The sequence below is a fragment of the Vicia villosa genome, linkage group LG2 (assembly GCF_029867415.1).
Source record: "Vicia villosa cultivar HV-30 ecotype Madison, WI linkage group LG2, Vvil1.0, whole genome shotgun sequence".
NCBI classification, from domain to species: Eukaryota; Viridiplantae; Streptophyta; class Magnoliopsida; order Fabales; family Fabaceae; genus Vicia; species Vicia villosa.
The window spans coordinates 25,784,659-25,799,303 of NC_081181.1; the positions used below are offsets into that span (position 1 = coordinate 25,784,659).

At 33.9% G+C, this 14,645-nt stretch overlaps 2 protein-coding genes across 3 annotated transcripts; one reads left to right on the top strand and one right to left on the bottom strand.

The window, feature by feature from the left end:
• The first annotated feature begins 4,878 nt into the window (after window positions 1-4,878).
• Window positions 4,879-9,428, top strand: LOC131649707 (protein CHUP1, chloroplastic). Its single transcript, XM_058919463.1, has 9 exons — window positions 4,879-5,215; window positions 5,307-5,392; window positions 5,465-6,208; window positions 6,369-7,742; window positions 7,854-7,985; window positions 8,125-8,306; window positions 8,466-8,577; window positions 8,753-8,896; window positions 9,139-9,428. The coding sequence occupies exons 1-9, from the start codon at window positions 5,131-5,133 to the stop codon at window positions 9,241-9,243; spliced, it is 2,964 nt and encodes a 987-aa protein (XP_058775446.1). The 5' UTR covers window positions 4,879-5,130; the 3' UTR covers window positions 9,244-9,428.
• A 109-nt stretch (window positions 9,429-9,537) lies between these two features.
• Window positions 9,538-13,736, bottom strand: LOC131649708 (uncharacterized protein At1g26090, chloroplastic). Of its 2 annotated transcripts, XM_058919465.1 has the most exons (8): window positions 13,532-13,736; window positions 11,728-11,946; window positions 11,398-11,541; window positions 11,235-11,309; window positions 10,945-11,135; window positions 10,693-10,864; window positions 10,163-10,585; window positions 9,538-9,834 (listed from the first exon to the last, which is right to left on the bottom strand). In XM_058919465.1, the coding sequence occupies exons 2-8, from the start codon at window positions 11,926-11,928 to the stop codon at window positions 9,703-9,705; spliced, it is 1,338 nt and encodes a 445-aa protein (XP_058775448.1). In that variant the 5' UTR covers window positions 11,929-11,946; window positions 13,532-13,736; the 3' UTR covers window positions 9,538-9,702. The 2 variants fall into 2 exon arrangements, with proteins under 2 accessions (XP_058775448.1, XP_058775447.1); XM_058919464.1 differs by lacking the exon at window positions 13,532-13,736 and having other exon boundaries at window positions 11,728-12,265.
• Between the last annotated feature and the right edge of the window lie 909 nt (window positions 13,737-14,645).

Here is a 14,645-nt window from a genome sequence, read left to right on the forward strand (position 1 = left end):
AAGGTAGAAGTTGTAACTCTGAAATTCAAAATTTGATCATGACTCTCATCATAATAATATTTTAGAAAGCTTAGCATAGAAGCAACGATATCGGGTTTCAAAAAGGTAACATTGACTTTGATATAGACATTCTTCATGTTAAATAATTGGTATATATGGTAGCTACTTCTTTAAGAGGCACATGTACTCTTCAATCACGAGTTTATAATTATTAAATATTTTGACATCAAATGTCGACCTCCTCCTGCACCTAGAATCATACAAGTTAATTGGTGTTTTCTTAGTCATAATTGGATCAAGTGTAACACGAATGGAGCATCAAGAGAAAATCTTAGAATATCAACTTGTGGGAGCATATTTAGGGATAACTTAGGAACATTATTGAGAGTTTTCTAAGCTAAGATTGAAGTTTGTACCTTCTTTCAAACTCAATTGCATGGAATCATATTTGCTATCGAATATACTAATAAGAAGAATTGGAGAAATTTTTAATTTGAAAATGACTCAATGTTGGTCATTCATACATTTTTTTTTTTATAATTTAAATACTATCTCTTGATATCTTTTAATAAAATGGAAAAATAACTTACACATTATGCGCTCATTTAAAAAAATTAGATAATTCATTAAAAAATGAATTTATTTATATTTTAGAGACTAGGGTAATAATAGTGATATGCCTAGGTGGAACGATTGAGACATGATTGGATAAACTCCATCCGCCTATCCGTCTTTTGGTGTGTGGTTCTACTTGTCAGTTTCATGTCTCCATTATCATCTTTGTATTACTCGAAGACAAAAAGTTTAGAGAAATGCCAAAAAATAAATGTAATGAGTGACTCAGAATAATCCAATATAATAAGTTTCCATATGCTTCAATCTTTCATTTTTGAGGCAACACATTTGTCCACAAAACTTCTATTCCAGTTAATCAGACAAATTGAAACCCTTTCATTTATCAAGATTTTCTTTGTGGGATGATCTGCCAACAGGAATAATCAATAAAACCTTTATCTTTTAAAAAGTATTACAAAGAGCCAATAAATGATTAAATACTTTTATTATAATACATGAAAAGTAAATTAATTTTTTTATAAAAGGCTTTATTTCTAATATGAAATGAATAATATTAATATGATGTGATCGTTTACTTCTATTGAACTTTTTATATTTTTTTCAAATCGTTTACTTCTCTTGAACTTTTTATATCTTTTTCAATTTGTATTTAAAAATTAATTATTGATACTTAATGATATGTTTATTCATGTATCTGTAATCTACACATATGTTTTATAAATATAATTTATATTGTAATGTTAAAACATACTTAAAAAGATTAAAACAATACTATTATTTTCTCTTTTCTTTACTATTTAAATATATTACTTTGAATTAATTTCATAACACTTTACTTTGCATAGAATTCTATGGCATGAATGATTTTATAATTAATTTGTATAACTTTATATATATATATATATATATATATATATATATATATATATATATATATATATATATATATATATATATATATATATATATATATATATATATATATATATATATATATATATATATATAAAATTAAAAAGTTTGTTTAGTTAACACTATCTATCAAATTTGTCTATAGGATCACACAAATTATGGTGGTAATTGAATCGAACTTTAGTCGCGACAAGGGTTGGTTCGATAGAAGTCGAATTCTTGCATACTGTAATTGAAGTTCGTTCAAACGTGCAATTACCAAAATATGCTATGTTGTTAGCATGTCGAATTATGGTAGTATGTTAGTCCAATTTATTTAAGTTAGCTTGTTATTTAAGTTAGCTTAATAGTCTATATATAGACTGATTCTCCCAGGTTGTTGAGAAAGCATTGATTGTTGTTATTCACTTGTAATCTTTTAACCATAATTTAGAAAGTGAATAATAAAATAGTTATAATGAATCTCGATCTCTTCTTCTTCCTTTTTCTCTCTTTCATAAAGCTGAAGAGTTTCTTGTGTTTGTTCAAGAAACTCAATCTTTCTCATAGTTTAAATTTGGTTTTGACGTCGCTCGTTACAACAAATTGGCGCGGTGAGCGTGGAGGAGAAGATGTCGTCAACAAAGTATGAGATTGAAAAATTCACTAGAGTGAATGATTTTAGTCTATGGCGCTTGAAGATGCAAGCCCTTCTTGTTCAACAAGGCTTGTTAGAAGCGTTGAAAGGATCGGAGAAGATGGATGATACCCTAACGAAGAAGGAGAAGACGACAATGATAGAGAAATCCCACATCGCATTTGTATTGAGCCTTAGTGATAAGGTTCTCCGGCAGGTTTTGAAGGAGAAATCGACGATGGGTGTATGGACGAAACTCGAAGGTTTATACATGACTAAATCGTTGGTCAACCGCCTCTACCTAAAACAAGCTCTATATTCATTCAAGATGAGTGAAGACAAAGTCTTGACTGAACAACTAGATATGTTCAATAAGCTGATTCTTGAATTGAAGAATATTGAAGTTACCATCAGTGATGAAGATCAAGCATTGCTATTGTTGTGTTCTTTACCAAGAACTCATGCTCATTTCAAAGAAATCCTTTTGTATGGAGGAAAGTCCTTGACCATTGAAGAGGTTTAACCAGCCTGGTACTCGAAGGATTTGAACGAAAGAAAGCAGCACAAGCCATCATCTATTGGTGAAGGATTGTCCGTAAAAGGAAAATTATCGAAGAAGGATGGTAAGTCTGAGAAGAAAAAAGGTAAAGGTCCACAAAATTCTTATGGTGGTGATGCTCCTGCTATTAGATGTTTCCACGGTAAGAAAAGTGTGGCATGACAGGTTGAAGAGTTATGGTGATGGCAAGGACAATGGCAATGCAGCCATTGTTCAAGATGATTATGAATCATTTGATGTTTTGGTGGTTTCTAGCAGAAATTCGAGCAAAGAATAAATTATGGATTCAGGTTGCACTTGACACATGACTCCAAACAAATATGTGTTTGAGGAATTATGTGATAAGATAGTGGATTAGTGTTGTTGGGAAACATCAAAGCCTGCGTTCAAAACACCAAAGATTACGCGAACAAGTGCGACTAGTGCCAAACACACTAAGATATTGATAACTCTTCTCCATATGAGCTACACATGTTAAAATTTCCACAGATTTTCTCGTAATGGGGCATAGACATCCTCGTTCCCTTTACTCTAGCTTTGGGTCAACTAAAATTCTTTTTGTGGTGGTAGATTACTTTACAAAGTGAGTCAAAGAAAGGGCCTTTGCAAAGATCATTGTTGGCAACGTTTTGAAATTATTAAAAAAAAAACATTTTGGCAAAGGTATGAAATCCCTCAATCCATCGTGATGGATAACGAGACACATTTCATAAATAAGAACTAGAAGAAGTTGTTGGAGGACCTAAAGGTTAAGCAACACTTCACGTCAGTTGAACACCCTCAGACCAATGGGCATGCGGAAGCAGCAAATCGAGTTCAATTGAAGATTGAAGAGAACGATTAAAGCAGCTTAAGAGAACTGAGCTGACGAGCTCCCACATGTTATTTAGGCCTATAAGACTACATCGCATTCAACAACAGGCGAGACGCCCTTTTGACTCACTTACAGGACTAGAGTCGTTATCCTTATTGAAATAAATGCATAAAATAAATCATTATTTGAACAATCCTCTAGGGATCCTTTATAATCTATATAATTTTTTTCGAGACCTAAGTCATATATCTTTAAACAATGATAAAGATAAATATTTTATGTGCAATCCTCCGAGAATGCTTTATAAGTTCTTCAAAAATTATATAAATTATTATTTTGTTATCCTTCAGGGATACTTGATAAGCTCTTTAGGAAATATATAATAAATTATTATTTTACCATTCTTTAAAGATGCTTGATAAGTTTCTCAAAAATTATATTATAAATTATTATTTTGCTCTTCTTCAGGGATGTTTGATAAGTTCTTCAGGAATTATATAATAAACTCAATATTATCCTTCAGAGATATTTGATAAGTTCTTCAAGAACTATATAACTAATTCATTACTATTCTTCACGAATATTTGTTAAGTTCTTCGGGAACTATATAACAAACACATTGTTTTGTAATCCTTCAAAGATTGTTTGATAATTTAATATGATATAATATTAAAATTCAATATGGGTAATGGAAAAGAATAAAATAATATTATCTCTGATAGTTAGGGCTTCAATTTTTTTTCATGTTTGTTAGAGTTTCGTACTGATAACGTGTTATGAAATTAATAATATAATATAAGAGTAGAGCCGAATAAGAAAAATAGAAGAGAAAAATAATACTCCCTCTGTCCCAAAATAAATGTCACATTTGTAAAAATTATTTGTCCCAAAATAAGTGTCAGTTTTAGTTCTCAATGCAATTTTAGTTTTCTTCTTTCAATTATACCCTCTAAATTAATACTCTTAATTTATTATTTCTCTCACATTGCATTAATGATAATAAGAATACACCGATAACAAATAAGGATAATTTAGTAAAATTGTCATTCTCTCTCTTTCATTTATCACATATTTCAAGTATAATATGAGTCATATTTATAGGACATATATAATAAATACAAAATTGATGACATCTATAACACATTAAATAGTATAAAAAAAAGGGAAAAGCTAACATGTGCCCTAAGGGCACAAGTTAATGAGATATTTATAGAAATATTTTTTTTTAAATATGACTTTATTACATTTAATTACTTTTAACTTTTTCTAATTATAGTATCCTTAACATGTGCCCTTAGGGCACATGTTAGCATGACCCTAAAAAAAAATCTCAGAAAAGGTAATTAAGAGGGAAAAGAAAAACTCACAAACAACTGCCACATTAAATTGAAGAAACAAGAGAGTCATAGTTAGTTGAGCAAACAAGTTATGGGGAATATTTTTGGCCTCTAGTTATTGGTGGCTGCTGTTTCTCACGGAATGTTCCATATGATGATAAGATGATAAAGCCAATATTATTATTATGCATATCAACGAAATTTCCTGACACAGCTTTTGCTTTCCTTTTTCTCTGCATGTCCTTCTCTTTTCTAACTTGTCTCATGCTTAGGACCAATAATCGGTAATGGCTTGAGGGAATGCAAAAACAGCTTCATGATAGTCAGGTTAGGACTCATTGTTGCTGCTTCATTAGCAGCTTTTACAGTTAAGCAGCTCAATGTTGGAAACTCTAAATCAGGTATTTTTTTGCTTTATCTATCTTTTTCTTCTAACTTGCTTAATTGATGATTCTATCAACTTCACAATTTCATTTATATTTTATGGCTTAGATCATGGTCAAGAAAGGTCTAAAGAGCATCAAGAGGAAGAGCGGGTCGCTAGTATTACAGATGACTCTCATCATCAAAGGAATGATGTGAGTTTAGCGAAGAAGTTTAATCTCGTTTCTTTATGATTGCGAAACTCTAACGTGTTTCGTGTTTTGCAGAGTGAGGAGGAAGAAGAGGAGAAAGAGGAGGTAAAGTTAATTAGCAGCATAATTAATAGAGCTAATGACTTCGAAGATGATGATGATATCCTACCGGAATTTGAAGACCTTTTATCCGGAGAGATTGAGTTACCGTTTCCTAGCGATGATAATAAGGATGAGAAGGAAAGAGTTTATGAAATTGAGATGGCATACAATGACAGCGAGCTGGAACGGCTGCGACAGCTAGTGAAGGAATTGGAGGAAAGGGAAGTCAAACTCGAAGGAGAATTGCTTGAGTACTACGGTTTAAAGGAGCAGGAATCAGACATTGTAGAGTTACAAAGGCAGCTGAAAATTAAGACGGTAGAAATTGACATGCTTAATATTACGATTAACTCGTTGCAGGCCGAGAGGAAGAAGCTTCAAGAAGAACTCACACATGGAGCTTCGGCAAAGAGAGATCTCGAGTTGGCTAGAAACAAGATAAAGGAGCTACAGAGGCAAATGCAGCTTGAGGCTAACCAAACAAAAGGCCAACTTTTGTTGCTTAAACAACAAGTTTCTGGTCTACAAGTGAAAGAAGAAGTGGGTGCCCGAAATGATGCTGAGATTGAAAAGAAATTGAAAGCTGTGAATGAGTTAGAGGTTAATGTTGTGGAGCTTAAGAGGAAAAATAAAGAACTTCAATACGAAAAGCGAGAGCTAACTGTTAAACTCAATGCTGCTGAATCTAGAGTAGCAGAGCTCTCCAACATGACAGAGGTCACAATCTTCAACTAAACTTCTTTTCTTTCGTCATTTAGTATGAACAAAGGATTTTTCACATAATAGTCTTTACAAGCTTTGTATGAATGATAATTTAGAAACTTTGTTTTGTAAATCTATTTGAATTAGTAGAAACAAGCTTTGTGTTGAACTGCAGAGTGAAATGGTTGCCAAGGTCAAAGAGGAGGTGAGTAACCTGAGACATGCAAATGAAGACCTGTCAAAGCAAGTGGAAGGACTTCAAATGAATAGGTTTAGTGAAGTTGAAGAGCTCGTATACCTTCGTTGGGTCAATGCATGTTTGAGGTATGAGCTAAAGAATCAGCAGCCACCCTCGGGAAAACTATCGGCACGCGACCTCAGCAAGAACCTTAGCCCAAAATCACAAGCGAAGGCAAAGCAGCTGATGTTAGAATACGCTGGATCGGAACGAGGTCAAGGGGACACAGATCTCGATAGCAATTTCTCTCATCCCTCTTCACCAGGAAGTGAAGATTTTGACAATGCTTCTATTGATAGCTATAGTAGCAAATATAGTAGTATTAGCAAGAAAACTAGCCTAATGCAAAAATTGAAAAAATGGGGCAAAGTCAAAGATGATTCTAGTGTTCTTTCATCGCCATCAAGATCATTTTCAGGAAGTTCTCCAAAAAGGATGAGTATGAGTGTTAAATCTAGGGGTCCACTCGAAAGCTTGATGATAAGGAATGCCAGTGATAGTGTAGCCATCACCACCTTTGGTCAAGGGGATCTAGAATCTTCTTATTCTCCTGAAACTTCAACTCCAGTTAGTTCTGATCTTAGAAAAATCCCATCTACCGACTCGCTAAACTCTGTTGCTACTTCATTCCATTTGATGTCCAAGTCATCTGTTGATGCGTCTGTGGACGAAAAGTACCCTGCATATAAAGATCGCCATAAATTGGCCATGGCTCGAGAGAGTGATCTAAAAGAAAAGGCGGAGAAAGCAAGAGTGCAGAAGTTTGGTTACCATTCAAATTTGAATATGACCAAGACTGAAAGAGAGAGGCCTAATATATCTTTGCCACCTAAACTTTCTAAAATAAAGGAGAAGCCAATTGTTCCTGATAGTCCAAATGACCAATCTGAGGATGGAAAGAATGTTGAAAGCCAAAACATTAGCAGGATGAAGCTTGCCGACATTGAGAAAAGGCCTACTCGGGTGCCTAGGCCGCCTCCTAAACTATCAGGCAGTGGTTCTGTTAGCACAAATTCAAATCCTGCGAATGGAACACCGTCTGCTCCAGCAGGAGGACCGCCTCCTCCCCCTCCTCGTCCACCAGGAGGACCGCCTCCTCCACCTCCTCCACCAAGAGGCCTATCAAGAGGGGCGATGGATGACGACAAAGTTCACCGAGCTCCACAGTTAGTTGAGTTTTATCAATCATTGATGAAACGGGAGGCAAAGAAGGATACTACTTCGTTACTAATTTCTTCAACGGGTAACGCATCTGATGCCAGGAGCAACATGATTGGAGAAATTGAGAATAGATCAACATTCCTCTTAGCAGTATGTTGAAGTTTCCAATCTATTTTATTAATTTTTCTCATGTTGGTACTTGTCAAGTCATAGCACAGTTTTGAAAAGTACTCATTTCTCATATGTTAAACATGTATATAGGTGAAAGCTGATGTAGAAACACAAGGTGATTTTGTCACATCCTTGGCAACTGAAGTTAGAGCATCCTCATTTACCGATGTCAATGACCTGGTTGCCTTCGTGAACTGGCTAGATGAAGAACTTTCCTTCTTGGTATGCATGCCTTTGATTGTCATTTCTCAACATCACAGAACAATTCATTCATCTAAAATTGAAAGAAACGTTTGACCGAAATCGGTAGTTATTTGAGGAGTTCCGTTTATATCTCATTTGATTCCTTATGAAATGCAAGGTTGATGAACGAGCTGTCCTGAAGCACTTTGATTGGCCTGAGGGAAAAGCAGATGCACTAAGGGAAGCAGCTTTTGAATATCAAGATCTTATGAAATTGGAGAAGCAAGTCTCTACCTTCATTGATGATCCAAAGCTCTCATGTGATGCTGCTCTCAAGAAAATGTATTCCTTGCTTGAAAAGTATGCATCTCGATTCCTCCCTACCAAGAAAATGGATGGCTTGAGAACTTAACAAATAAAAACATTCTCTCATTAGTCATGGTTTAAGTCTTAAGATGCAGAATTTTAAAGTCGCAAAAATGTTGAACCTGACTCTGTATACATTTCATTAATTTGCAGAGTAGAGCAAAGCGTATATGCACTGTTGCGAACAAGAGATATGGCTATTTCACGATACAAGGAATTCGGAATCCCAATAAACTGGCTACAAGATTCAGGAATTGTAGGCAAGGTATATAAATATAGCCAAATGTTAATTTGTATTGCATTTCAAAAGTGGACATATCCCTTTAGAGTTCAGTCACATAGTGCATGCATTGGAGTTGCTGTTATATATGTTAAAACCTTGCAAGCATTTGCATATAAGTAGCAGCTTATAATCACATGCTGGTTCTCTCTTAATGTAGATAAAGCTTTCTTCTGTACAACTAGCAAGGAAGTATATGAAACGTGTTGCTTCTGAACTCGATGCATTATCTGGACCTGAGAAGGAACCGGCTAGAGAGTTCTTGATTCTGCAAGGTGTGCGTTTTGCTTTCCGCGTCCATCAGGTTTGTAACAACTTTTGTAAAGAATCTAACACGACAAGTTACAATTCTCATAGATTAAAAATTTTAAAAACTCGGCTATTTTAAACTTCATTGATATTCCATTGCCAACTCAGACAGAAACAACAAAATGTTCTTACAATGTTACAATGTACTTAATATATCGATCAATATTCATAAAATAAATATATAGAATACATACAGAATAATACAGTAATGATGGTGTGAATCCCTTTTGCTTTCAGTTTGCAGGAGGTTTTGACGCAGAGAGCATGAAGGCTTTCGAAGACCTAAGGAGCCGCATCCAGACCCCTCAAGTTGATGGAGAAGATAGTAAACCAGAATCATAGAATACCATCACAAGATTGTTTTTTCTCTTTTCTTTTCCCTTAGTATTTACTTCTCTTATATATGTATATGTTGCCCATTCTACTGTATAATTCATTTTGCTGCAATTTGCATAGCTTATACAAACTGGATATTATACAGTGATACACCAATTATATTGTGAGTGCGACTTTGAACTCCAAGATAATCCTTATAGCACTAGTTGGAAATTAAATTAAACAAACTGAATAAGCAGATAGTGCACATACAACATACAACAGTTACTAATAATTATCTAAAAACTTCAAAAGAGAGAATGAAAAGTAACACATTTCCCTTGCATAATTTACTGATTGTTCAATTCAAGCAGAAATGTGGAGTCAGAAAATTTGCCTCTGCTGTAACATTAATAATCCTCAGCAGGAATCTTTCAGGACTCGGGCATAAAAGATGAAAAAGGAAAAAGCATTTTTTTTGTACTGTTATAGCAATGTAATAACAAGACTTCTGTCCAGGAATTTGGCTCCGCCAACCTTTCCTTGAATTTTTGGGGGTAAGGCAATGACACGTCTTTGATCTCCGGCTTCTACCAAAAGCTCAGATCCTCCCCTATACTGCATTTATTTTAAAGAGAGAAGTAATCAATAAATAATTCCATCATTAGTTTTGCAAGTTAAAAAAATTTATCGGCCAGGAAGTTGACAAACACTTCTATGAAAACAACGTACTCTTCTCATCATCTACAGTATCCTTTTTTGAATAAATAAAATCCGTGCGCAGAATGATGAGTTGAGACCTTAGGTGCTTTTCATTTCTTTTAATGGCCAAGAGGATAATAATCATCTTATTTCTCATAAAATAAGTCAAAAGGAGTACATGAAGAATATGGTTATAAAGAAAGTTACAAAATAGATAATTTACGAGCAGCAGGAAGTTACATACTTGGTATAGCTTAATCTCTGATTTGTCAAAACCAGGCATGAAGAGAGTAACTGATTTTCTTTTGACATCAAACTTAACCGATGATGTCATATCACTGGATTGGCTTGATAGTGAAGTAAGAAGATGCCTAGCATCTTGATTCGTAGTGTCCAGTAAAACTCTGTTCCAGTCTATCGGGCTAATCATTAACGGAGTCGAGATAAAAGCAGAAGGCAAAGGAGAAAGATCTTTCTTTGCTCTTTCGTATGATTCTTCTAGTTTTGGTTGTTGTGAGGAGAGTCCAAAAGCACCTGAAACTTGAACACCAGCCTGAATTGTACAACCCCAATAACGTAATGCAGAATTAACCGAGGTTGAATTGTTAGGATCCATCACAAGGAAGCAACCAAATCTCTGAGGGTTTGAGAAGGCGGAAGATCCTTTCTGAACAACACATAATCAAAAAATAACTTTACGATTTTTTTAATCAACAAAAACAACCAATTGTTATCAACTATGTAGGGTCTGCTATATAGATCATATGATCTTACCTCGAGAAGTTGATCCAAAGTGTCCCATATTTCTGAACTCGTCCTCCCATTTAAATAAGATCTGCTGCTACTAATTCTCACGGCCTCATCCACAAGTCTGAGGAGTGAAGGAGCAGCCAATCTCCCAAGGTCAGTTTTCTCAGCCAATGTGCGGATATATTTCAAGTACAATCTACAAAATCAAAGTATCAAAATCGAAGTAAATATTGAGGATGCGCATGTCTTTGAGATAGAAAGTAGTTACTCAAAAACCTTGCTTTACTGCATCCACCCATGATTCGCAAGGTTTCCTCGCTGCTGACACCATCATATATTACTATGTCAAATTTATCGTGTTGAGTATTTGAAGGTGCCACCCCCAAAAACCCTACAAGCCTCTCAAGTGCAAGTACTAAAAAGATCGAGTCCATTCCAGGCATGATGCCAAGTTCTTCTCCAACAATCTATCACAGAAAAGAGAAACAAATAGTCACAATTGTGTCATAACCGCATCCATGACTACAAATACAATTAGTATAGAAAAGATATTATGACATACCCACCCCTCCAAGTGATCCTTGTGTCATATTAAGCTGGGTATCAGCTTGCTTGAGAAGTTTTAGAGGTTCAAGAAGCATCTACAGTTGTTGAAAAAACGCTCAAAGTCGTAAATGAAAAATGTAGAGGCAATATGTAGAAGGAGGAAATGGGAAAAGCACGACGCACTTTGGTTGTTTCCAACCTGACAGCTGAAAGGTTGTTGGTGCAAAGAACATGGGAAGTTCCAATTTTACAGTTGAGGAGATAGTCTGCAGTGATGTCTTGGCCATGTATCACTAAACATGTCTTGAATCCAGCCATTGCATAATGCTGAGGCACAAAGAGCCATACATTTATGGATAAGAATCATTTCTCTATTAGTAGTCTCTCCGATCTTATCAGATATATTAATTATTCAATGAATTTGTCCGACATTAATTATTCAATGAATCTAAAAAAGAAAGTGTAATTTGAATATTTATAATTTGAGGGTTAAGAAAGAAGGGAAAATTGTACCTGAGCGGCGAAGATAGCTGCGGTGGTTTTGCCGGAGCCACCTTTACCGAGAAAAGTGAGTAATTGAGTAGGAGCAACATCCTGAGAAGAGGAAGAAGCTGCGAGTGACATAGAAGGTTGTGTTCGAAGAGAAGTAGAACGAGGAATGGGGAGTTTGACTCCAACTAGATGCGGAAACGCCAAGGTTGAAATTGAGCCCATTGTTTTCGGTTTCTCAAGCTACACAGCACAACCTAAACTCAAACTCACGTTCAATTATAGATAACTTATAATCGATGAATGAACCATAATTTCTTAAATTTGTCTAAGGTATTGTTGGGTAAAAATAGCAAGCTAGCTAATAATTATAGTAACCGGAAATAGGTTGGATCGAGTTAGATGTTTTCAAACTAATTGCAGTCTAAGTGTGAGTCTGGTACGTAGTTTGTCATAGACTTATTTTTATGTCTGGAGTCTAGCCTATTCGAAACTCTAATTAATTTGTTAGCCTTTATAAAAGTTTACTCCCTTCATTTTTTATTATAAGCAAAATTCAACTTTTTAGATACATTGAATAATTAATGTATTAGGACTATATATACTCTAGATATATTAATTATCCAATGTATATAAAAAGTGAAATTTTGCTTATAATAAAGAATGGAGAGAGTATTTGTTTTAGACATATGTAAATAAGCAATTCAAATAATGTTTAAATAAACTAACTAACTAAAATACCAATGAGACTAAAAATTTGTTTGTATTGACTTATTTTAACTTATCTATCAGCATAAGTTCTATGAGACTATTTGTTTAACAGAACTTATGAAAACAATGTTCATCAGATGTTTTCATCTTATTTTCACAAATTCTTCAAGATAACCAAGTTTTATTTATCATACAATATAATAAAGCAAGATGAGTAATTTGGCAAGTGGGACACATGGCAAGCTGATATCAATTCTTATATTTGGACAACTTGCTAAAAGAGGAAAGTTTTCATTTAGAAAATTATTTAATTAAATAAAAAATAAATTAAATAATTGTATTCTTTATATTTTGTTTTTATATTAATTATTTCATTAATTACTAAGTAATAATGAAGATTATAATTTTTCTTTCCTATTCTCTCTCTCCCAAATCATTTTTATTTCCTATTCTCTTTCTTTCTCACACAGAGGAACATAAAAAGTAACGAAGAAAAAAAGGGCAGATCAAAACAATGCCAAACTCCGACGCGATTCACGCTGGAAAATGCTTGCAGAACAAAAGCAACGACGCGACTCACGCTGGGAACCACCACAGCGACAAAATCAGACCACCGCGAACCCGCGTCTTCCGACATCCACGAACAGCGTCACGCTGCAACTCCCCCAGTGTCGTTTGATACAACATACTGCAGCCTATTTTTCATACTCCTACCATTCAATACAAAATATTGCGCGAAAGGAATTTTTGGGTTCAAAAGGATATTTTTCATTCGTCCTTTCATTCTTCTGTTTTCCTTGCTAATCTTCCATTTGTTGAAATCTTATTTTGTCGATTTTTGTGGATTGTTTGTTGAAATCTAATATCGTCCTTTACCATGCTATTCTTCATATTCATTTGTTATGGGTCATGTCGTTATTCTACAAACTTCTTTAGTTAATCCGTTAATTTGTACATGAAACAATGTCTTCCTACCTTCATCATTACAAAGTTAATAAAGCTTGAGCATCAACCATAAACATGCACGCAGTCAGAGCAAGAATAAAGAATTTGAACCAGAAAGAAAGAGAGTGAGAAGAATAGAGACAAAGAAAGCAGAGAAAGAAATGATGTCTACCGGAACTGCACCGTTGCCAGAGTTGGAGATCTGTCAGACTAGCTTCAACCATGTAAGAGGTTTCTTAATTTTCTTGATAGTGTTACTTAGCTTGATTGTAAACCCCCAACCAATTGTGCAAATTTTGCCTGCAACCCATTTAATTTGTTTTTAGAGTTTTAAGGGTTTTAGTTGGATTTCATTCAATTTGGTATTTTGTAGGTGTTACTGGTATTTTTGTAAGAGGATTTGGAATTAGTAAAAAAAAACGGGAAGAGTTGTTTCTTTACTTTTCGTTTGCGGTTGCCATGTGAGGTTAATAAGGAAGGATATGGCGGAATGTTTGTTGGAGAAACTAGGAAGACTAAGCAGAGAGAGGGGGTTGGAAAAGTGAGTTGGATCTTGAATTACTCTCTCTCTCTCATTCTATTTCTTCCTTTCTTCTTTTAATTCTAATTTTTTATTTTTTTAATTAGATGACCAAACATTTTGAATAAAGTGTGTTTTCTAATTGGCCGTTCAAATAACATTCTCTTTTTTCTGGCAATTTTTTTAATTTATTTAATTGACATTTAAAACAAAAATAAAAACAATCTATAATATCATCTATTTTTATTTTTTGGTAGACCTTTTCAGTTTCCATTTCCAATATAGGATATTTTCTTGGTAGACCTTTTCTATTTCCATTTCCAATATAGAAAATTGAAAAGTTTTCCATTATAAATCTCATATTTATCAAATAGATTTTTTTATTAGACTTTTGTTCTTCTATTTCCAATAAAGTCAATTGAAAAGCGTTCTATAATTTATTTTCCTTGATATTCTGATAATTTTCAGACAAAGAGCGATTTGGTTATTATAAAGTTATGATGTATACATTTTTATTTGTATGGTATAATTACTATATGTTTTCTATAGTATATGTATTATACATTTTATATTTGTATTTTGTAATTTCTATTTGTAATTTGTAATTTCTATTTGTATTATATAATAATAATATTATTATAAACTACATCTTATTTGTATTGTATATTTTATCGGATGTGATACATTTATGGAAAGAGTTAAGCATTACAAAGAATATCAAAATAAATTAAGATCAAAATAAATAGTCTTAATGTACATTTGACTA